Source organism: Bombyx mori, chromosome 7, assembly GCF_030269925.1.
Source record: "Bombyx mori chromosome 7, ASM3026992v2".
NCBI classification, from domain to species: Eukaryota; Metazoa; Arthropoda; class Insecta; order Lepidoptera; family Bombycidae; genus Bombyx; species Bombyx mori.
In genome coordinates, this window is record NC_085113.1 from 13,657,976 (window position 1) to 13,682,537 (window position 24,562).

The 24,562-nt window shown below is 39.1% G+C and overlaps 1 protein-coding gene across 4 annotated transcripts in view; it reads right to left on the reverse strand.

Annotated features, from left to right (window-relative positions):
- LOC101738393 (dystrophin) overlaps nucleotides 1-24,562 on the reverse strand; it is a 513,865-nt gene that overhangs the window by 305,002 nt on the left and 184,301 nt on the right. For all 4 annotated transcript variants that reach the window (XM_038012113.1, XM_062669471.1, XM_062669469.1 and 1 more), the window contains 3 exons: nucleotides 7,617-7,828; nucleotides 4,996-5,150; nucleotides 3,649-3,790 (listed from right to left, as the gene is read on the reverse strand). In XM_038012113.1, the coding sequence (XP_037868041.1) occupies nucleotides 3,649-3,790; nucleotides 4,996-5,150; nucleotides 7,617-7,828 (509 nt within the window). The remainder of the gene's footprint in view (nucleotides 1-3,648; nucleotides 3,791-4,995; nucleotides 5,151-7,616; nucleotides 7,829-24,562) is intronic.

Below are 24,562 nucleotides of genomic sequence, written 5' to 3' on the forward strand. Positions count from 1 at the left end.
GATAAATGACTTACTCATATTGTGATTGTTGTGGTCATAATCAAATTTTTTTTCGAGGTTTTCGTCTGTCGACGTCATTCGAACCTAGACCGAAGATCTTAAACGAGTCTTCTACCAGGTCTGGTGGTATATAATATTGCCCTAAAGCGACTGCTTCTTTAGTATTATTATCAACATAACATTTAACTAAATTTCCTATTTTTCCTACGGACGGTGGAGCGTATTGTGCGCCTGCAAGACTAGACTAGATCACCATGTCTATTTCGGAAAAGTTCCTTAGAGCTTAGAGAGGCTTATATATCAAGGCACATATATATTTGGCGTTATAGGTAGTATCCATTTGTAGTTAAAGTGATAAAAAGCTTGTCGAATTTATTTATATAGTTCGGAAATGTAATCAGAGATGGCACTGATATAAATTTTTTAAGTACGGTTTAGAGCAGGGGTCGGCAACGCGGCGCCCGCGGGCGCCATAGCACCCCCGATTGATTTTAATGCGCCCTCGCTGGACTAATAATGTAAATGTATGACAGCCAGAGCTATTTACTTACTCTTGTCAAACGGCGATATACAGCAAGTAGTAGTGAGTTTAGGATTGTGCATAGATTAGCAGTTTGCTAACCTTGAGCGTATCTAATAACAAGCACGTATTTTTTGTTAGTGTGTGATCGTATTTCGAATAGACCATAACCCTGCATTTAAAACTATCAAGTAATCCGAAATAATTATTTTCTTTCAATACTGAAAAAGCTTAGTAGCTCACATTTAGATAATTGTTTAAGGACCGAGATCTCTAAATATATTAGTCTAGTCAACAAGCTCAAAAACGTGTTAAATAGACATAAAGCTCCTAAAAATATGTACGATGATAGCTCATTGGATGCGGAATGATGTCTACAAAAATGTTTTTTAAGGGCTTATTAGCACATAAAAAATTGCGATTGTTATAAACAAAATAAGATTTAAAAAAAAAGGAATTTGGTTTTTGCTTAATAATTTCTATAATAATGATATTTAAGGAATTTTGAAAAAAGATCCTGAAAGAGTAGGAAATTTCCAATAAAAAAGTCCCAACTCCCGGAATTCTATCTCTATTATTTATAAAAAAAATTTAACGCTGAAAATAGCGCTCCGCGAGGTCGTTACGGCATAGGCGCGCCGTCTAAAAAGCCGGTATATCACCTAAAATATTTTTTTTATAGTATTAAATAACAATTTAAAAATTTGAATAAACTATGGTGTAATCTAAACACTTGAACGAAAAAAACATCGGTGAAAAAAAAATTTTATATCGATTTTTCAAAAATTTACACCATTGTTAATTAACTAACTTTTTTCCAATCTCTGTTTTTATAAATTACGGTATCAAAGTTTCAATAATTCATCTATAAATTTTTCCCTTCGTGGAGCTCTTATAATTTAAGTACTTAATAAAATAATGCAAAAAGAATTTTTTAATCTTTATTATTTTGATAATTATAATTTTTTTAATTAACAAAAAAATTAAATTTCTAAAAAATGTTATGAAAAATAGTTTTTTCCGTAATATCTTAATATTGCTGTTTTTGCATCTACCATAGGTATTAATTAACATTTAAAAAAAATTTTTTACGCTATTTGTTAAGAAATTGTTTATAAACAAATAGACTATTTTGGGATTTTTTAAAAAAAAATTTATATTGATAACTATTGTTTATCATAACAACTGATAAACAATAGCTACAGGATCGATTTTGAATTTATTTTAAAGATAAATAAATCCTTTATAAAAATGACCTGAGTGTCCTTTACCGTATCTGTTATAGTTTAAAAGTTATAACAATTTATAACTTGACAAATTATGTAACGGCTGTAATTTCATTATCATATAACATCTAAAAATGCTGTAAAAATACAATTTTTTTTTTCTATATTTTGTTATGTATGGTTGTTTTTGTAATTTTTTGCAGTTTTCGAAAAAAAAAAAAACGATTAATATTAATTTTTTATAACAAATTGTTAAGTTAATAAACAATGAAATTATTTATAAAAAAATGTATTTCTTTGTTAATCCGCTGAAAAGAGTCAATGATGATTTTTAAGAAAAAAATAATTTATAACAAATTATTTAAACAATTGAAATATGAAAAAAACGATTTTAAACAATTAAAGCATTTATTTAAGATTATTTTTTTTTTAAATCATTATTTCACCTATACAATAAGACGGTAAAAAAATTTCTTAAAAAAATCCCAAAATCGTCTATTTGTTTATAAACAATTTCTTAACAAATAGCGTTTTTTTTTTTAAATGTTAATTAATACCTTTGGTAGATGCAAAAACAGCAATATTAAGATATTACGGAAAAAAACTATTTTTCATAACATTTTTTAGAAATTTAATTTTTTGTTAATTAAAAAAAATTATAACTATCAAAATAATAAAGATTAAAAAAATTTTTTTGCATTATTTTATTAAGTACTTAAATGATAAGAGCTCCACGAAGGGAAAAATTTATAGATGAATTATTGAAACTTTTATACTGTAATTTATAAAAACAGAGATTGGAAAAAAGTTAGTTAATTAACAATGGTGTAAATTTTTGAAAAATCGATATAAAAATTTTTTCCACCGATGTTTTTTTCGTTCAAGTGTTTAGATTACACCATAATTTATTCAAATTTTTAAATTGTTATTTAATACTATAAAAAAAATATTTTAGGTGATATACCGGCTTTTTAGACGGCGCGCCTATGCCGTAACGACCTCGCGGAGCGCTATTTTCAGCGTTAATTTTTTTTTATAAATAATAGAGATAGAATTCCGGGAGTTGGACCTTTTTTATTGGAAATTTCCTCCTCTTTTAGGATCTTTTTTCAAAATTCCTTAAATATTAGAAATTTTTGAAATTATTAAGGAAAAACCAAATTCCTTTTTTTTTTAAATCTTATTTTGTTTATAACAATCGCAATTTTTTATGTGCTAATAAGCCCTTAAAAAACATTTTTGTAGACATCATTCCGCATCCAATGAGCTATCGTACATATTTTTAGGAGCTTTATGTCTATTTAACACGTTTTTGAACTTGTTGACTAGACTATATCCCCAATTATAAGAAATTAGCTGAAAATATGGACACCCAAGCTTCAAACTGGATTATGTATATTTTATGTATCATTATGTATGACACCAACAAAATAAAGTTATAAAAAATCTGTTTTTTTAATGCCTATTGATACCTGTTGATTATCTGTAAAATATGCGCCCTCGGTGATTTTCAAATTTAGTATTGCGCCCTTAAGGACAAACAGGTTGCCGACCCCTGGTCTAGAGCTTTTCTCGAATTTTAAAATTGTATGAGCAACTGTTTTATTAAATTAAGCTATAAAGTAGTTTAAGTTTTAGTTCACAGATGGCGCTGCGATTTAAATTCGCACATACCTTCTGTGGAGAGAAATTCCCGGCTTTTGATTTACTGCCATCTAGCGAGTCTTTATAGAAACTGAGCAAGGGTTGAGTTTCTCTGTTTCTAAACTGGCACCCTTCTTTCCAATCAATAACAAAGTATTGAATTGGATAGAACTAATAACACTTAGGCAGAGTCTAATTATTTTTCTCTATTACTTTGCTGGTGTTTGAAATATCGTCTTAAAATTGTATTTTGTTTACCTTTAACAGATGAGGATCCCTTTCCGCTGCATCCAGCATCGACTCTGCTTCACTCAGCCAAGCGACGAAGTTCTCCAGTGAACGATCAAAGTTCTGCAGCGATGACACCGCTGAATGTAGCGCCTTGCCTCGTGCCACAATACTGATAATAAAAAGATTCATGTTATTAATAGTTCTTAACTGGAAATAAACTATTGACGGACACGCTACGTTAGACAGATTATTAGAATTTTATCATTATCCTGCCCTGCTCCCAGTCATCTGGGGCGGCGCAACATGTTTGCTCCTTCCATACTCTTCTATCATATACCATTTCTTCGCTCACTCCACTCCTACCCATATCGTCTTTCACACAATCCATCCATTTCTTCTTAGGTCTACCTCTTCCTCTAAATCCTTCCACATTCATAGTTAACACTCTCTTAACAACTATTAGAATTTTATGTTCATGAAAAATCAACTCTTCTCAGATTTTTCAAGTCGAAAATGTGCATTTTTGATCAATCAAAACTCTATATTCCAGAATAATATAAGAAAAATTTACTAATCATGAAAACCACAATGAAAACACGAGTCCCCCAATGTTTGCCGACGAGTACTGACCCTTTGTAATCTCTAAATAGTGCTGGTCTATGCGTCAATCAACGAGATATTACGAATTTTTACAAACTTGTATTGTACGTGTAAGATACATATTCACAACTTGTAAATAAATATTTTTACTGCAAATTTGGATGAATCGACCCTTTAGTACTACTGCTGTAGTTCTTTATTAAACTACCGAACTACCGCGCAAAAAATATTTTTAATATTTCATGAAGGCCTACAAAATTGAAAATAATAATTCTCAAAAGTCGAGTTAAAGGGCATGAATTATTCCGCTTCCAAAATTAATTAGCAAGTTTCGCGGCACGCTGTTTACGTTGTGAAGCATCTGATGAATATTCAGGGACCCTTGTCGTTCATCAAAATGTATAGGAACCGGAGCGACTGACTGGTTCGCGGCAGAAATAGGCAGGAGAGCGGCAGATGTCCGTGCGGGCTCGCAATACGTTCTAACACTAGTAGTGTTTTTATTTATTGCTTAGATGGGTGGGCGAGCTCACAGCCCACCTGATGTTAAGTGGTTACTGGAGCCCATAGACATCTACAACATAAATGCGCTATCCACCTTGAGGTTTAAGTTCTAAGGTCTCAGTATAGTTACAACGACTGCCCCACCCTTAAAACCGAAACGCAATACTGCTTCACGGCAGAAAGAGGCAGGGTGGTGGTACCTACCCGTGCGGACTCACAAGAGGTCCTACCACCAGTGTTCTCGTGCTGAGCTTGTGCAGTGAAACTTACTTATTGTTGAGTTCGTTGTATCTGTGGTTGATGGCCTCGGTGGAGCGCTTGATGCGTGACGTGTCATCGTTGCGGTACACGGCTATCAGCCGCTGGGTTTGCTGGTTGAACAGCTCGATCTGGTGCTTGTACTGGTGGACCTCTGCGTGGAACGACTGCGAATAAAACAAACTTGATTATCAGCACGGCCTTATAGAAAAAGCAAGTCTTGACATAGAATTTTTTCTCCTACCGACGCCTAAAGTTCGGTTTTCGCCCCGCTGTACAGGGAAGAAAGTCTAACATTTCCTCCCTGGGTACTGACGAGTGCGCATGCGCGTTGGTGTCTACGTCAGCTCTCACGCACCTAAAATTCTCCGTCATTGTTGTGCTCGGGTAATTTGCAATATTGTGTTTAGTGTAAAGGTGAAATAAACAAAAGGCAATAAAATTTAATGGTGAAGCATTAAACAAAGATGAGTTCATCAGACAGTTCTTATTCAGTTAGTAGTGGTTTATTTAAAAATTAAAAAAACAATTAAATTGTTTTTTTTTTATGAGTATACTGTCGACTATTTATGAGTATCGGTACTCCAAGAACTTTCGGCCTGGCAGGAGAAAAAATAGTATGTGCACCGCGGGAAAAAAGTAGAACATCTCATCCCGCGTGTTTGCCACAATGTACTATAGAAAGAAACCTTAGTCCATGAATAATGCCAGGGGTACCACCCAGTTCCACTTGACAATGAAAATTGCTCAAAGGTCGCTTAAACAGAACCACGACAGAATTCTGGAATCGCCGAGAAGGGGTTTCATTCCAGAGCACCATGGTGCGTGACAAATCCATCTGGTTTAATTTAGAAAAAAAACGCATAAATTGTATCTCACTAGCTTTGCCATTTTATTATCAAAACAGCTTCATAACATTGACCCAACACAACAATGTTTAGCTGAACACGATGATACCCTAACCTCGCTACCCAAACCCCGTCATCAGCTATTTGCGACCTTCCAACAGTCAATTAGTACAGATTTATCGCACTCTTGTGTGTTACTTGATATTGTGTGTTCAATTATCTTCATTCTGTTGGAAAGTGTGATTTGGGCCGACTAGGGCGCCGCTAAAACGAGTTATCAGTTTAGCGGCCTGCGTCTCCAAAGTGCTCGACACACACACTCTAATGATGAGACTTTTTTGTACCTATTCCAGTAACCCCGAGGGGTTATTCTAGATTCGCGGAGCTCGTCGTTGAGCTCACAGGGCTCAAACATGACGACGTTGCTAACACGAGCCCTAGCCAGAGCCGTGCTTCGCAGAATCTACCACCGGATGGGAAACGCGACCCACTGAGAAGATCCGACGAGAAACTCAGTAGGCTGTGTCTGTGGGTTAATTTACACGCCGAGCCCTTCGTCGCAAGCGACGGGTTCGACGAGAACGATGATCAGTGCTTGGGGTACCTAAATGCACCTTTAGTGGATCGAGAGGATCCGAAATGACGTATTTTGAGCGAAGTCGACTGCTTTCCATTCGGTCCGCAGGATCGGGTATGTGATGCGACTAGGCAGACGCCGGGTATTTGTACAGCTGCTCTGCTCTGTTTGTACGGAGCTGCTGACTTCCATGACTTCTGAACAGACTTACTACCTATCTAGAGGAGTATGTACCCATTTTTTTTCCCTACCTACGCTGATAGCCTTTAGAGGCTATTTCAGCGTAAACTTAACTAGTAGGTGAGCTCACGGGGCTCAAACCTGATGACGTTGCTAACACGAACCCTAGCATGAGCCGTACTTCGCAGAATCTACCACCGGATCGGAAACGCGACCCACTAAGAAGATTCGGCGAGAAACTCAGTGGGTTTGTATCCATAGTAAAAGGACGTAATATGAGTTACGTAATACAAAATAAGATTTTACCGTTCATACTCGTTCAGGTAAAATAAAAATTTGGGAAATCCAATAAATAAATTATCCACGTCGATGCCTCTATTCGTGAGGTCTGCCGGCGCCTTAGCACAATGGGATCGGAGTCGCCGAGTCGTGTAACACAGAGCGACAGCTCCGTGAGGCCGTCTCAATGATTCTCATTGAAACGTTCAGATGGTTTCCGATAATGGAATCGACGACTGTATCGATATAATTATCTTTGTATTCGGTTTTCTCATGCCCTTTTTGTTAAACCTTGCCGTAATTCTAACCACCCATCTGGTATATGGTTACTGGAGCCCATGGTCATCATGCCGTGAATGCCGCCACATTGTGACATGAAGTCGAAGTCACAATGACAGTCCATCAACGAATTAATAGTATTTCTTTAAATTTAACCTTTGAAGTTCAACTATTGTATATCACTCTATAAATATAGATGAGTAGCCAAGGCGTTAGTTAATAATATGGCTAACATTTTGTTTGAGCGGATTCTGAAGAAATGTAAAATTATAATAACTTGGCTTAACTAGGTTTTGTGACTAAACAAGTCGAGAATTTCACTCAAAGGTGACTTCTAAAAACTTCTTTACATACCTAGCGAAGCGGTAGATTACTCGTTACTTCTGCGGAAGTTTGACCCGCCTGCTTCCGAAGCGAGCAAAGTGTAAATACACACTTTATGTTCCGTACAAAGTCAATATAGTTCTCACCTTCTGCTCTCTAAGCTGCATTTCCAGCACATCAGCGGTGTGTCCAGGGATAGGCATCGCCGCCAGTCGCGTCTCCATGCGGGTCAGCCACGCGTCCGCCTCCCGCCGCCTCGCCTCGTAGCGCTGCGAGTCGCCCAGCATGGCGTCCAGCTGTGCCTTCCGCTGCAGTACTCTGTTGTTGGCCTCATCCCAGTGCTCGCGGAGTGCTGTAACTGAAATAAGAAAAACACGTTCAAATGAAGTCGTCGTGGCCTAAAGGATAAGACGTCCGGTGCATTCATATCTAGCGATGCACCGGTGTTCGAATCCCGCGGGCGGGTAACAATTTTCCTAATAAAATACGAACTCAACAAATGTTAATGGTTGACTTCCACCGTGAAGGAATAACATCGTGTAATAAAAATCAAACCCGCAAAATTATAATTTGCGTAATTACTGGTGATAGGACCTCTTGTGACGCGTGCGGGTAGGTATCATCACCCTACCTATTTCTGCCGTGAAGCAGTAATGCGTTTCAGTTTGAAGAGTGGGGCAGACGTTGTAACTATACTTGAGACCTTAGAACTTCTATCTCAAGGTGGGTGGCGCATTTCCGTTGTAGATATCTATGGGCTCCAGTAACCACTTAACACCAGGTGAGCTGTGAGCTCATCCACCCATCTAAGCAAAAAAGAATAGTTTGATTTTTGCATGTTTTATGTACATTAGTATTCCAAAAGTCGTTTAAGTAAGCCCCGTGTGCTGGTAACATGCAACCTATAGCCGGCTACGGAATTAATGATATCATTGGTGTTCACTAGAACGCCCTGTCGTACTAACGACAGGGCGTAGAACATTGCGGTTCACTCGGAGATTTGGTACCAGCAATGATTCCACGTAAGCGCGTAAATAAAACAACGTTCAAGGTAACATAAGAGAAAAGCCGTGTAGGTACCAATAGTATTTATTTGGACGCCCGTGCTGCGCTGCAAATTAGGAAAAAAGTGCTCTGGTAAAATAAAAAATAATGAGTATTACCAAAACTATCAGTAATGTAGTGGGAACCCACAGAGACAACGGCACTCGGTCTCTTAAAACCATACTAGATGAAACGTACTCTCGTCGACATATTATTTAAAAAATTCATAGCAAGCAAGCTTGCATTTAATGTCGGTAGCTGTATTGTGTGGCAGTACGGGTAATTACCATCGAATGTGTATTTCAAAGGCTTTGTTTTTAAAATTGATACAACCGTGATCCAAAAAAACTGAGACTTCGATGACAAGATGGCGACTCTTAATTTTTAGTGTCTAGAGGCTCTAGGAACCGTTGAAGACAAGGTAAGCAATCTCACCCTCTACCCATCATTAAGAGCAATAGTTGCTATAAGTAGAGCCCAGTCGCATGAGATAAAAATCCTTCCAACACGAACACGCAAGCGTTATCATAGGATGAATTGATAAGTAATCGCCAATAACCCATTGGAATGTTTGTGGGAACCAAACTCATGTAATTCACACAAAAAACACTCTCGCAAAACAAAAGGCAAAATGTTCACAGAACTCAATTGTAATTAATAAGTGCATGCACTACATTACACCGGCGCGCACTTCAAACTATGCAAATACAAGAGCACCAAGCGCTTTATTGCAGTGGCGAGCGAGTACCCTCACCTCGCACCTCAACGTATGCAACTTTGAGGGATCTACCGGAAAAAACATATCCAGATAAACAATTAGTCGTCAATTTTAAAAATTACATGAAAGTCTTGTGTGTATATAGATATTGGTTTATAGTTTAAAAATCAGGAATAATGCGCTTACGACTCAAGAAAAACGGTGTCAGCAGTTCAGGGATTACTTAATAATAAAGTCGAAAACCGCGGCTGATTAGAAGCTACAAAAAAAGCCTTTTGTTTGTAGCGCCACACGCAGTGCATCGACTCCCTACTGTTATTGTAAATTAGTGTTTTATTTCCCAATTTAATTCACATCATATCGCAAGATTATTACGTAAATCTAAACATTAGCAGTTTAAAGTCGGATAATGGGTTTAATTTTAATTAAGTTAAATTTATTGACATCCACATAAATGGACATTTAAATGATCTATTTACTTTATATTATTTAGGAACAAAAAACATATAGAGACTGCAAAAGCAACAAAAAATTTTAAGAGCCCGTACAAAAAAAATTACTGGTGGTAAGGACCTCGTGAAGCAGTAATGTATTTCGGCTTGAAGGGTGGGGCAGCCGTTGTGACTATACTGAGACCTTTAAACTTATATCTCAAGGTGAGTGGCGCATTTACGTTGTAGATGTCTATGAGCTCCAGTAACCACTCAACACCAGGTGGGTCGATGTACATACTATTTACTAATAGCAAGAAATGTATTTGAAAAAAGGCGCTGACCCTAAGTAAGTGCGGCAGTGAACCCAAAGTACTCACACGCCGGAACTACGAGCTAAGCAAGTATCGAGCTGTAGCTTTTTCGTTGTTATTTATTCAATAATACAAAAATATATATATCACAGTTAATATTTAATAAATTATTTAATGTGTTGCTATCGTTCCTAAAGTTAGTCACCTGAAAATTTTAAAAATCAAAATCTCATTTCCATATTGTAAAACTATTAGAAATTGCATAATAGTATCGCCGAATCCAAATTCCCGAAATCAAATCGTTTCTCTTTGTTGAGTGTCACACGAAAATCAGTGAGTAAGATTCAATTAAAAAAATGTTATATCTGTTATTGCGTTCCAATTAATACAGGCGGGAAAACTTAATTATTTTGAAACCGCGCGCAACGAATGTTATCACAGCGCGAGAGTTATTTGCGCAAATGAAATTATTTGTTTTATAATTGAATTCCATTACATTTGATGCATAATTACAGGTAATGAAGCGTGTTAAGCTTATGTTTGTTATATTGTGTTATCCGTAAATGTAAAATGTTTGTTTTTGCTTTGTGTGAAGCGCTTTCGCACCTTTGAGTAAGGACCTCAAGTGTAACAGTGGGGCGCTGGTGTTGGACACCGGGAAGCCTGATGTTCCTGTCGGGAGAGAATGCTTTAATGAATTACGTTTTCCCGAGAGCTTCTGAACTTCGTGCAGGTCTCCTAGATATCAGTAATTCCAGGGACGAGGGTTGTTTACATGTCACTGGACTATCAATTTTTAACATCGATATCTATACATATAAATAAAATTAGAGTGTCTGTTTGTAATATTTAAATAACTACATGCATATGAATAAATATACGGTACATACACCAAAATAACATTTTTTACAATTTTTGTTTGTCTGTCTGTTTGTTCCGGCTAATTTCTGGAACGGCTAAACCGATTTAGACGAGACTTTCACTGATAGGTAGCTGATGATACAAAGAGTAACTTAGGCTACTTTTTTAAGACTAGCTTCGGCCCGCGGTGTCACCCGCGGTGCGACAATAACCGCGGGTAACATCGCGGGACTCAGCTATCAATAATAAAATTTAATGTTTCCGAAGCGAAACGACGGCGGGTCGCTAGTATAACAGCATATATATATATATATATATATATATATCGTGCACAGTGGCGATCAATTGTAGAGGCCTATGTCCAGCAGTGGACTGCTATAGGCTGATGATGATGATATATAAACATTGTGTTCGGTAACGCTCACTGACAGCAACCTATCAAAATGGTATTAGCATTTGTAGTGACTTGGATGATCTCTGATGTTACCTGCTGAACTGGGAACGTATCTACAGTTATAAAAAAGGACGCTTGAAATTAACCTCAAACTTAGACGAAGTCTTATTATTAGGGGTTGAAACTACCCCTACAACTCACTTTGATCGATACATGTAAGTTTCGGCCAGCCACGAGCTAATGTTCGCTCCGACCTCCCCTATATATCTTGTTAGAAGTTAATGTCCCAAAAAATATTATGGGTATATATTATGAACAACCCCTTTTGTCGAGGTTTAACCATTGTCTGAGTCGTCTTGTTGTATTGCTCGTGATTTTTTGGTGTAGAACATGAACTTATCAATTTAATTTAAGCAATAGTACTTGCAATTGACCTAAAACGTAATACTAAGCAAATAATAAAGCCTCAAATGTTATCTTTAATTACTTATACAGACAATAGCCTGAGCTTTTGAAAGCTCAACATAAAATATCCTGAAATCAACAAACTTAAAGCTACCTCAATGTCACAGGCTTGTCAGGTTCAAAGAAGATTGATGACCGAAAAAAGCACTCATGAAAATCAAGATTTATGCCGATATAAAGAGCTTTACCTGCTATTTTTAGATTATTTTTTTTGGGTTTTTCAGAAAAGAGCATTCGTAATAAAACATCCTAAAACTTACCACAAGTTAAGCACAAATGGTCTTAATAATAATACATAAGAAGTCTAATACCGTTCAGAAAACTAATAGTTTTAATATTATATACCCCAAATATTAGTTTAATCGTCTATCTCCTATACATATAATACTAATGGTTCGTAGGGCAATTTTGAAGTTTTAATTCTGTGTAAGAGCTAGATCATTTTAAACTAATCCATATTAAATGAAAAAAAGCTGAGGATTCTAGGAGGACCTATATCTCTAAATTAATTTATTTTGTATGATTTTACAATAAAAAGTTTGCAATGAATATCTATCTACATTTTTACTACAAATGACTAAAATGAACATTTATAACCACCAAAACAGAATTTGCAAGCTGCATCTGAAGCCTAATTAATCTGGTTACCGCCAGTCACAACCAGTTCAAACCGATTCGCATTCTGTCTCGTTCTCGCCAACACGGCGTGCCCATTTTGCGTTTTGTTCTTGTTATTTCGACTTTGTAGGTTTAAATTAGCGATCGTGGCCTGCGACCGCGCCGTCGCGTCGACTAACGAAATTAGAAGGTAGAGAGAAAGATAATTATTTTATCCGATGTGAATGTTAACGCGCTCTTGTGTTTTCTTTCTGCGTTAGATTTACGATCTGCTTGGTAAGGAAACCTCAGTTCAAAGAATATGTTAGCGTATAACACACAAATACATTTCTAGACAATAGAACAATACGCAAATACGAACACGGTTTTATCGAGACGGTACGGTCGAGAAGAAGACACAACAACACTTAATAAAATTTAAGCACAACTTTTAAAAACTTTTGCACTATAATAATAACCTAAAGTAGAGCCTGTCTTAAGCACCGAAGGTACCATAGTCTTGTTAATTATGTTGTGAAGTAATTACTGGTTCTAGCTTCAAATGGCTGGGTTCGTAACGATATTCACGATTTAATGTCTGAAGGCTTCTTATTATTATTTTCTGCTACGATCTATCGATCCATGTAAAGAGTTTCACGTCTCAAGTTGCCAACCTCAGCCTCACCACAATGAGCTTCGGTAACAGTTTTTTACGATTCACTATATTTTTTCATTATTGGGTTATAAAGTTTGTTTAGAGAGCCCATTAAATTTATGGCGAAGGACTTAATTTATTACCGTCTTTAATTTACAGCTTAATTTCGCGAGAAGCAATATCTATTATGGTTTTCTGCATTCAACAATCTTCAATTCCATAACTGTCTATAAATAATAATAGCTGGCTGCTTCTCCTGAGAATTCACCTATACACAGGGACACCGAAGAATCAGCTAACGTACATGCCTGGGCTTGAATCTAAAGCCTCCAAAGTTAGTGATTTGCAGGACAGTAATGTCACAATTCTAGTGTTAGGTAAAATACAAATATTCGAAGCGGAAGATTTTTAAGAAGGTACACGGAAGAAAAAGAGAACAAAACATGCGTCTCTTCATCATCTGCCTCATTTTTTCTTCAACTAATTCAATATTTTATTCTCCAATAACTTAACTCAATTTATTGATAATTCATGTTATCAATCAATGTGGTTTCGTGTTCAATAACCTAAATAAGTCTCAAGCTAACTGTTCTGTGTGTGCTTAGTGCGAGTTTTTTAACGTACTTGATAGCATAAAACAGTGCTCCTAACGCCAAACGTCGGCAAACGTTCCAACTTCATATTAATTTGAGTTAACTTTTACGCTATCGAGAACGTTAAAAAAGTCGCGCTAAGAACACGGAACTGCACTCGCGACAGCACCGAGCCACGATAGAGAGCTCCACGACAACACGTGACGTCTGCTCTAAACCAATCTCTATGATTTCCATCGTTCAGTAAAATTCGATCTGCCCTCAAACTCGACGAACAAGCTGGGGGCTACAATTTCCGTATTTTCCTTATATTTCATCGATACAGCGCCGAAATGAGATCAAATTCGATAGGGCATGTAATTTAAACATTTGAAATTGTACATAATATCAAGATATCATAGATTTGAGACTGGAAATGCTAATGCGTAGTTCATGCAGCAAGAAGCATGTGCTTACGGATCCTGCGTTACAATTCTCCAGATAATAATAATAATAATAATAAAGCCCGTTTATTTCCAATCCATAATAATATCGTTATTACATGCGATTTAATATATATTTATATACTATGGTAGAATTTCTTTAATTTTCTTTTACTCGCTAACGTTACTTTCTTCTGTACCATCGATCGGAACCCCTTCTCGGGTAAAGGCCTCCTCCAGCTTCTTCCGAACCACTTTGTCCATGGCTTTCTTTTTCTAATCGCTTCCTGCAATCGCTTTTATATCTTCTATCCACCTTTTTCTAGGGCGCCCTCTTCTTCTTTTTCCTCTTCGTCCTTTCCACATAGTTGTCTGTAATGTCCATCTTTTGTCTGTGCGTCTTGCTATATGTCCTGCCCACTGCCATTTCTGTTTTAGAGCATATTGTATTTATAACTTACAACTTTAATTTTTCTCCAGATAATTACATTTTACTTCAGTAATCAGAAAGCGATGCCAAAAGAGTTGGAATGAACGGCGTCACCGCTCGCAGCAGGTTCGATACCAACATCTGACGATATTTAACAGCGGTAGCCTCTGACTCTTCAGTACTTACAAATTTGCAACATTTAAATCACCGGTATCTTTACCTAATTAAGTACGTGTATCAGACATACAACCTAAGCCAAGCGCTAGTGAAGCTGTTTGCTGTAATAACTTACCGCCTGTGACAAAATAATAATGACAACAGTTTACAGAGTCAGTGCAGTCTCTGGAACGTTGCTCATAAATAAAATAATTCCTTTAAGGAAGTTCTGAATAGAAGAGTTCCAAAGTTTTCTAAGTTATATTGAGTTGAGAAACTCGGGAGTGAGAATCAATGTACCTCAGCTTTGTACTGGGCGCAGATTTTACGTTCTTACAGATACACGCAGCTTCTCTAACCCTCTCTAAAACGAGCATTAGATGATAAAGGATTGAACTAGTTTGTATTAGTTATTTATTGGATACAGGAATGAACAAACTCACAACCCCTTCATCATCATCATCATCATCATCAGCCTTTATCTGCCCACTGCTGGACATAGGCCTTCCCCAATGCCTTCCACATAATGCGGTCCTCCGCCTTCCGCATCCAACGACTTCCCGCCGTGCGCACTAAGTCGGTGTTAAGAAATTACTAGAAGCCATAAAAATCACAACGAAAATGCCGCCACCAACCTTGAGATATGAGTTCTAAGGTCACATGTATAGTTACAACGGCCGCCCCACCCTTCAAACCGAAACGCATTACTGCTTCACGCCAGAAATAGGCGGGGCGGTGGTACCTACCCGCGCGAACTCACAAGACGTCCTACCACCGTTTGATTTTTATTACACGTTATTCCTTCACTGTGAAAGTCAATCGTGAAGATTTCTTAAGTACGTATTTCATTAGAAAAATTGATACCCGCCTGCAGGATTCGAACGCCGGTGCATCGCTACATACGAATGCACCGGACGTCTTATCCTTTAGGCCACGACGAGTTGCTAAGCTTGAGGCATGAGGTCTAAATCTCAATTGTGTAGTATAACGGTTGCTCTGCCTTTGAAGCTGGAACGAATGGAATGAATGGCTGGCTAGTGATACGCATGCCGGTTCACGAGGCTTCCCACTACAAGTGACTACGCATTCGTAGTAATATATGATGACATTTCATCGTCGTGATAGTCATTCGTAAAGTTTATTCTGTTCGTATTTCATTAGAAAAATTTGTATCTGCTGAGGGATTTGACTGCCAGTACACAGTCGTGTCGCTCGATGCGTCGATGCATACAAGGCGTCCTGATGATGATCCTTTGGGCTACGTCCGACGATTTCGAAACTACTTATTGGCTGTTTGCGGGGTCTAATGCAGTGCGTGAGTGCAGAGCGATTTCCGTACAATATGCGCTCGGTCTAAAGCAGAATTGTAATCTACAGCCAAGGAAACTGCCGAGAAGGAGCGTTGGAGAACACTCGCATCGCGCATACCTTTGGGACGAACACTTTAGTATCGTAATTTTCAATAATGGACTAAGCAGTTTTCCGCTATTTTCGTATTTTAGGCGTTAGCGTTTTCGTTTTTTTTTTATCGCCTTTGTAGGCAGACGGGCATACGGCCCACCTGATGGTGAGTGGTTACCGTCGCCCATGGACTTCAGCAATGCCAAGGGCAGAGCCAAGCCGCTGCCTAAAACCTTTGCCTTTTCTAAAACTTTTGAGGTATCTTACCACCTAAAATAATTTGTTATTGTTAAGATGCAACAATAACGAACGAGATTTTATCATAGACCTAGGTTTCATACTTCAGTGGACTTTTATATAAAAACGAAAATTCAGCCAATTTAAAAAACTAGAGATCCCGCAGTAGTCGAAATTAGACTGTAATTAATTGGAATTGTAAGTTTGTACACTATGATGATTGTATTTTATACTTCTATAATCACAAATTTCGCCAAGGCTACACTATACTAATAAAGACAAACAATATTTAATCTATTCTCAATTTGACCACAGACTTCAAGAACAAAAGTTTGACAATAAATAGTATGCATGCGTGTGTGCGTCAAATACATGGTATGTAGTGTGTGTAATGTTTTCTTTATTGATTTAATGTATCTTTTATGCATTATTTTAAAAAAATATTAGCATTGTGCACTTCTTCTCTATATTCTCTATAAGTGTAAAAAATTTCATACTCTTCCATCCGCGCAATTTTCGTAAAAAGGGATAGAAAGATTTTGCTTCACGTATTAATATATAGATAATAATAATAATAATGTGAGCAATATTCTGACGTTTCTGTAACATGTACTTAGTTGTCCGTTACTACGGAAGCTATAGCTGAACCGAAGCGTCGCTAATACTAAAACGAAAAAAAAAGAAACTTGAAACTAGACCGACGGAAATAATGTCAATTGGAACAAACCTTACTTTTAAAATTTCCAATGAGCGTATCATTCTTGGGGTGTGTTTATATGGGGAGTGTTTATATATATAATACGGTACGGCTTACCCCATTACGGATGTCAGGAAAACCAACCCGTGAAAGTAACTTAATTTAAATTTAGAACATTCTGATTGAAGTTTCCAAGATTTCCTTGGTGAACGATAACGATATTATAATTAATAAAATCTGATTCCTGAAACAATCGTTTAAAACTGAATCGCAAATACAAAAACATCCGTGGGCAGTCATGTGACTAACTAAGCCTCATTTTTTAGCAATGATCTGTGAAAGGAGAAGATAGTTTTAGTTGGTGAACGACCCACCTAACGTTCAGTGGCTACCTTGAAACGTGCCGTTGAAGTTTGAGCTGATAATGGCTCAGAAATAAGTAGCGTTTGGTGCACACTTCCCCGTCTGGGGCTTACAAGCTTACTGAATGAAATAAACCAAAAAATTAGAATAATCATTTTTCCCGGTCTGGTCATCAAGCTAAAGTAATAAAGTAGTTGTTTTACATCGGTTATAGATATACATATTATGTGTAAGTTTTCGAATGAATTTAAGTCTTCAAGCAGTTGAACATTACGTTGATACATACGAGCTGATGAACATGGAGATATATAGGCAGGTAGATACAGATCAAGATAATAAAAGCGTATTAAAAACATATTATTATATAACGAAACATTACGAGCCCCCGTATTACGTACAAGAACTGTAACGCATAGATATAAGACACAGTTTCCCCTAGCACACCCTCTTCACAGATAAAATTACATTTACCAGCTATCGGTGTGAGTGATGTACAAAAATGTGCGCGGATAAATCTTAAAAGTGATGGATATTTGGAGCTAGAGTTATGAATCTGAGAGGTTGTGTGGAATACGGGATCACTGTTCAAGAGCATTTGAAGATATTTGAAGAATTCGATAATTTTGTGAGAAATAAAGGAGCGGCGTGATCTTTGCCGTTTGTTTGCGATAAGCAGAAGTTAGTGCTCTGAACATATTTTTTGTTCGAAACCAATCCGTTAGTTTTTGAATTTTTACCACGGCAACACGGGTCGCGATTTGACGGTGCCGTCGCGATTTGACATCTGTCACTTTGTCTTGCTTCTCGAACGGGACGGTACCTGTATATTGACGGTCTACGCTAAAGTTGTGTATCATCGCTAATCCTTATCCATTCCTGCCCTATACCCTTCTCCCTAAGTGATACGGCGTGAGAAGACGAAGGCATCGGTTCCGGTGAGTGATTGCATGATATTTTGTTAAAATAGTACATACGGCGCCGCGAATCGCGGCACAAGTTCGACGCGCACCTCGTGCTGGTTTCCGTAGCCCTAGGCTGCCACGAGGTCGCTGGGTTCGAATCGAACAATTTCTGGTAGCAGAGCGTGGTTAGATTTGTGAAATCTATAGTAATTACCACGAATGTAAAATTTTTTACGTCTAACCTCACTTAATTTTGTTACTAGTCAGCAGAAGTAGTGTAGGCATAGGGTTCGGTTCTGTTTAAACTATCATTCTGCTGACCTAGGTCAGGTCGTTTAGTGTGTTTCTATCCACCTGGTTAAGAAAATTAGTGAGTAGTAATAGTTAGTAATAGTAAGACTGATTTATTAGCTTCCACTGCGCATAGCTGACTAATTGTACGTGAGTTGGACAGCTGTGCTGGCTGAGTTTATGACCTAGCACACAGCTGCTACAGTGGTCAGCTATTTTCATACTATTACTACAGATTTATGTTAATTCTGCTCATCATAGCAGTAGATTACCACATCTATTTAAGCATAATTGTGTGTAACAATCTGAATGTTATTACAGTTTGGGTTTATAATTTATTATTAATTTGTGTATGATTGTAGCTCACTTCCTACTTATGTTTTAGTATAATTGAGCTGCAACACATTTGTAATTGAATATAACTGGAGTACTTGTTGAACTTGTAGTAGTAGATTGCTGGTTGGGCCCTGTTTGGAGACTAGCTTAGTTATAGTCCAGAGGCCAACGGTGTATGAGTGTCATTTCAAAACTTATACCAGCAATTTACTATTATATATATTTTTTTGTTATTTGTTTTAATTTGTTCTAAATTTAAATTACTTGTTTGAATTTGTGGTAGTGGATTGCTGACTGTGGGCCCTGCTTGGTGACTGGCTTTGGTATAGTCCTGAGGCCATCAGTGTTTGAAAATTAATTCACAAATTTTTATCAGCAATTTGCTATCATATAATTAATTTTTAATTTTAATTTTGTTATTTGACTTACCCGTTGAACGGTGTGAATACTTTGTGATAGTAAATTGTTGATTGGGTCCTGCTTGGTGACTAGCTTCTAGTTATAGTCTAGAGGCCAGGTGTGCTTGAGTTTAGTTGCAACTCAAAACCTGGTATCAGCAATTTTCTATCTTATAACTTTTAATTTTAAGTTTGTTCTTATTTGTTGGGGTGTCCTTGGTACAGTGGTGAGGTCTAGGTTACCTAAATACTTAGGAGTAGGAATATTTTGGTGGGCTCACTCGTACACTCCTTTAAATAATTCCTTTGATTTTTTTTTGAATTTTTATTTTGAATTTTTTTTTGATTTTTTTTAATTTTTTTTTTGATTTTTTTTTTTTTTTTGAATTTTTTTTTGAGTTTTTTTTTGTTCTGGTTGTAAACTGCAAGTAACATGTCGGTGTCCTACATTCGCGGGAAGGTGACTAGTGAGCTCCGATGGTTCGCATCAGCTCATGCTTTGGTTGACAGAACGGATAGGGATGCGGCATTGCTCGATAGGGCGTCTCAGGTGCACGAACGGTTGGAGGTAGTGTACGATCGGTTGTCTGACCTCGTTGCTTTGGGGTCCGAAGTGGAGAAGGAGGTGATCCATGCCATCGGTCTTGACGTGGACCAGTGTCAGGAGTACGCTGATGCCATTCTGCAACGGGTGGCCGATATTAAGAAGCAGTCGTCATCCGGTGGTAATGGAGGTTCGGGAACTACGTCAGGCGTCATATCGCGCCTCCCCTCCATCGACCTGCCGATCTTCCACGGTGATCTGAACGAGTGGGTCGGCTTTATAAATTTGTTTGACAGCCTGGTCCATGGTCGGTCGGACTTGACTGCCTCTTATAAGATGGCTCAGCTTCGGGGTGCTCTGCGAGGTGAACCTGGTGAATTGGTGGCACACTTGCCTATCACCAACGACAATTATGCGGTCGCACGCCAGATCCTGTTCGACCGATATCAAAATCAACGACGGTTGGTAGACGCTCAGCTGGCCAGGCTGTTTGCGATACCCAAACTTTCTCGGGCGTCCGATATCAGAACCGAGGTACTGAATCCAGTTACGGTGGCCACTAAGGCCTTGGGCAATTTGGGTCTACCAGTAGACCAATGGTCATATCTGCTCTTTTATATTGTTGCAGGTAGGCTGCCGGTTGAGGTGCTCACTCGATTCGAGCAGCAGGACAACGCAGGTAGGGACGAACTGCCTACCCTGGCCAGTCTGCTGGCATTTTTAGAAGCTGAAAGTCGCCGACACGAGATTATGCCACCGCCCTCCTCCTCTGGGTCGCGTGTGCCGGCTTCCGGCCACGCCGTTTCGGTTGCTCAGAGGGGAGGGGGAGGGGATAAGAGGGGGCCGTCTCAACGACTGACTGCGCTCATGGCAGCGGTGGGAGGCCCACGGTGTGCCTTCTGTCATGAGAGCGGGCACGACGTAGCCGCCTGTCCGAGGTTCCGGTCGACGCGCATCAGGGGTAGACGCAACATCGTTGCCCAGCGGCGATGGTGCTTTTTTTGTTTTGGGCCGCACACGGCGAGCGTCTGTCCACAGCCACAATTGTGCCCTAATTGCGACGGTCGGCACCATGCCCTCCTGTGTCTGGAGTCTGCCGCCACTCCGAGGTCATCCGGACGCAGTCATCCAGCCTCGCCGACCGGTGAGCGCACCGGTCGTAGCCCTCGCCAATTCGGCGGCGTGGACCCTCGGAAAGAGGCTTCGCAGGGAGGCGCCGGGTTAGGTACTGCGGGCGGGTGCCAGCGGATGCCCATTAGCTACGCCGGGGTGGCCACGTTGTCCCCCCGTGCGGGGCCGTGTTCGCCTGCTGGATCGAGTAGCCCTGCTCACTCGTCTCCCCCTCCCTCAGAAGTACGGTTTTCTCCTCCGCTGAGGGAGCGGCCGACGCTGGAGCGACTCCCTCCAGTGTTTGGACCGTTTGGCCATCGTACGCGGAGGTATATGAGGCGGGACGGGAAACGAGGGCCTTATGTGGGAGCGTGGGATCCGCTGGCACGCTACGACCTTCCGTCGCGCGCCGACCGGGATAGCGGGGACCCGGGCCCCCGCTAGGAAATTGCCGCTCACTGCAGTGTTGCCCCAGCCCCAGAAGCTGTTTTACTTCCTACCGCTTCTGTTCGGGTGTTGGATTCGGATGGCAACACTGTGTTTGCTCGAGCTCTGTTGGATTCCGGCGCACAGGGCAGTATTATGTCGAGCAACCTTGCAGTACGGTTGGGCAATCCTATTTACAAGTCTTCTTATTCTATTCGTGGAGTGGGCAATGTTAGAATTTCGGACGTGATCGGTCACACTTCATTTATTTTCTCATCGAATCCCAACCCTCGCTTACAGTTTAGAGTCTCAGCTTTGGTGATGCCTCAGGTGATAAGTCGTCACCCTCCGGTGAAGGTAAACAGTTACATACGGTCATTGACTTCAGACTTACGGCTAGCGGACCCCAAGTTTGACACACCGGGGCCAGTAGACGTACTACTTGGGGCGGATGTACTAGGGAAGCTGCTCCTGACTGGGAAGCGCGTTCTTCATGCGGAGGGTTTGGTTGCAATGGACACAAAATTAGGGCATGTATTGTTGGGTCCTGCGTTCCGGCCAGTCGCTGCGAGGAAATCGGACAATTTTCTGGTCGGGTCTACGCTTTCGGAAGTAGTCCAACGGTTTTGGGAACTAGAAGAACCTCCTACAGCTTATCGAGTTAACCCGGATGAGGAGGAATGTGAGCTGTTTTACCAGAATAATACGGGTCGTCTCTATTCGGGCCGGTTCTTGTTAAGACTTCCTTTTCGGGCGAATCGCCCACTGCTAGGCAGTTCGAGGAAGGCAGCAGAGACCAGACTTTTGTCAATGGAGAGACGCATGAGGCGCGACGCGGTGTTCCGGCAGAAATATGTAGAGTTTATGCGGGAGTATGAATCTTTAGGTCACATGTCGGTTTCCAAGGTAGATTGGAGTGCTACGGAGCACTGTTTCCTGCCTCATCATGCGGTTTTGAAAACTCCTAACGGTCAGTGTAATAAAATCTATGATTTGAATTGTTGCAATCACTGCAAGCGTCACTGAATAATGTATTGAACATTTTCGTCGATCCAGATGTGTGTGCGTACCTTTGGACTCCGACACAAGTATTCACTTGGTGGCTTGGGAGAATGTACTTAAATACGGTCCAATTTCCATACTTAGGAATATTGTTCAAGTTTAAAACTACGTAAAAGTATACATCCTTTCATCATAAGTTTTGGCGGGAACGGCCATGTTGGCGTCTCTCCGCCATTTTGTAATCAAGTCACGTAGAACAGTAGCAGACTGCGCGTTGCGAAAATACATGAGAATACATCCATTTATATTTTCTTTGGATAATACATCTAGATCAGTGTTTTATTTTCTTTCTTTTGTTTGCTGTTTACTGTGTTTTTCATTCGACAAGTAAATTCTGGTTTTGCTTTTTTTACAATCATATTAGAACAATATCAAAGAAGTTGAACAAAACAGTTTGTTTGAAGACGTTGAACAAAAAAAACTCAAGTATAAGGATTATGTATATTATTTTACTAGCCTGTGCCGAGAGAAGGCAAGGATTCATCTACAATCAATTCACAATGTAAGCATCAATACAATCCTTCGTAATTGATGTTACCCTTCCCGTTGATATGACCGAGGGTGCCAGTAGCTACTAATACTACCACTAATACTACTCGTACTATCTATGTATACTAATCGTATGATGATTTTGAATAAGGCTTTTTAAATATTTGTCTTTAACTCTAACTATGGTTAGCTCTTCGGTAAAATCACATGAGAATCGGTCACTATAACAGTGAAATCACCGCGGGCCAAAGGATAAGAGGTCCGGTGCATTCGTATCTAGCGATGTACCGGTGTTCGAATCCCGCAGGCGGGTACCAATTTTACTACTGAAATACGTACTTAACAAATGTTCACGATTGACTTCCACGGTGAAGAAATAACATATTACTGGTCCACACGGATAGGTACCACCACCTCGCCTATTCCTGCCGTGAAGCATTAATGCGTTTCAGTGTGAAGAGTGGGGCAGCCGTCTGAGACCTTAGAACTTATATCTCAAGATGGGTGGCGCATTTACGTTATAGATGTCTATGGGCTCCTGTAACCAATTAACACCAGGTGGCCTGTGAGCTCTTCCACCCATCTAAGCAATAAAAAAAGTAACAGTTTAAAAGAGACAACTAAAAGAAATATTAAAGTCATATTTCACTACCAATACATAATACAAATTGCGATCATACTACATAAATTATAAAAGTGCATATAATAATTATAAAATAATAAAAGTCTGCTGTCGCGTAGACTTAGACACTACGCATATCCGGTGACGTTGTCGATTGTATTAAATCCCCGTAATATGTAAAGTACCTGATCATAGCGTGCATATTATGTGTAAAACTAATCTAATTATTCCTGAAAATAGATAATAGTTTCTCGGATATAATTAACTGATTTTATTTGAATAATAATTGTAAATATCTATTACATTAAATAGATTCGGTTGGCTCCGCCCATCTAGCGACGTTGTCGATCGCGCCACCATTCCGTCGTGGTGGTGGTGGGGCGATCAGGCGACGCATTCGGGGTACCAGGCATTATCGGCAGAAAGTTGAGAGTGTAAAGACAATCAGTGTAAATTATTATGTAAATGAAAAGTGGATATAAATACTAGTTATAGTAAAGTGACGCATTGTTTAACTAACGCTGAGCTATCCTTAATCCCTTTAACATTCTTTAAATATTTTCAAGTAATAATTATGTGTGTGTTTGAAAAAGACCAAAACTGCCGCTGAAAAAAATACTTTTCATGAGACATACAAAGCCAGAGAGCGTCATTAGCAATCGTCTATTATTTGTGTAAAAAATGATCGGTACCTACTCTCCGGCAGACCGCAATCAATCATCTGACATTATCTGTGCTGGGGTTGCTACAAAAATAAACACCGGTGTTCCCCACAATCAAAATAATTCAATCCGACCGGTGGAAAATAGATTTGACACGTTTATGTACATAATGATTTTTGTATATTTTTCTTTCGATCGTGAATAAGATTAAGGATAATTGTAATGCGTTCGTAATAAAATGTAATGAGCGATTGTTGTCTCTGAATATCGGTGATCAATAATAATATCAATACGCCGAAATACCAATTGTATTTTTTGTGTAATCATAATAGGGACCACCGGCCAACCAACCAACTGAAACCTATAGGCTCCCTTGGCGGGTGGATGACAGTCTAGATGTAACAGTTCCAAGATGATAAACTATTCTACCCACAGGACGCTGACTGATGGATCTACGCCACAACAAAAGAAA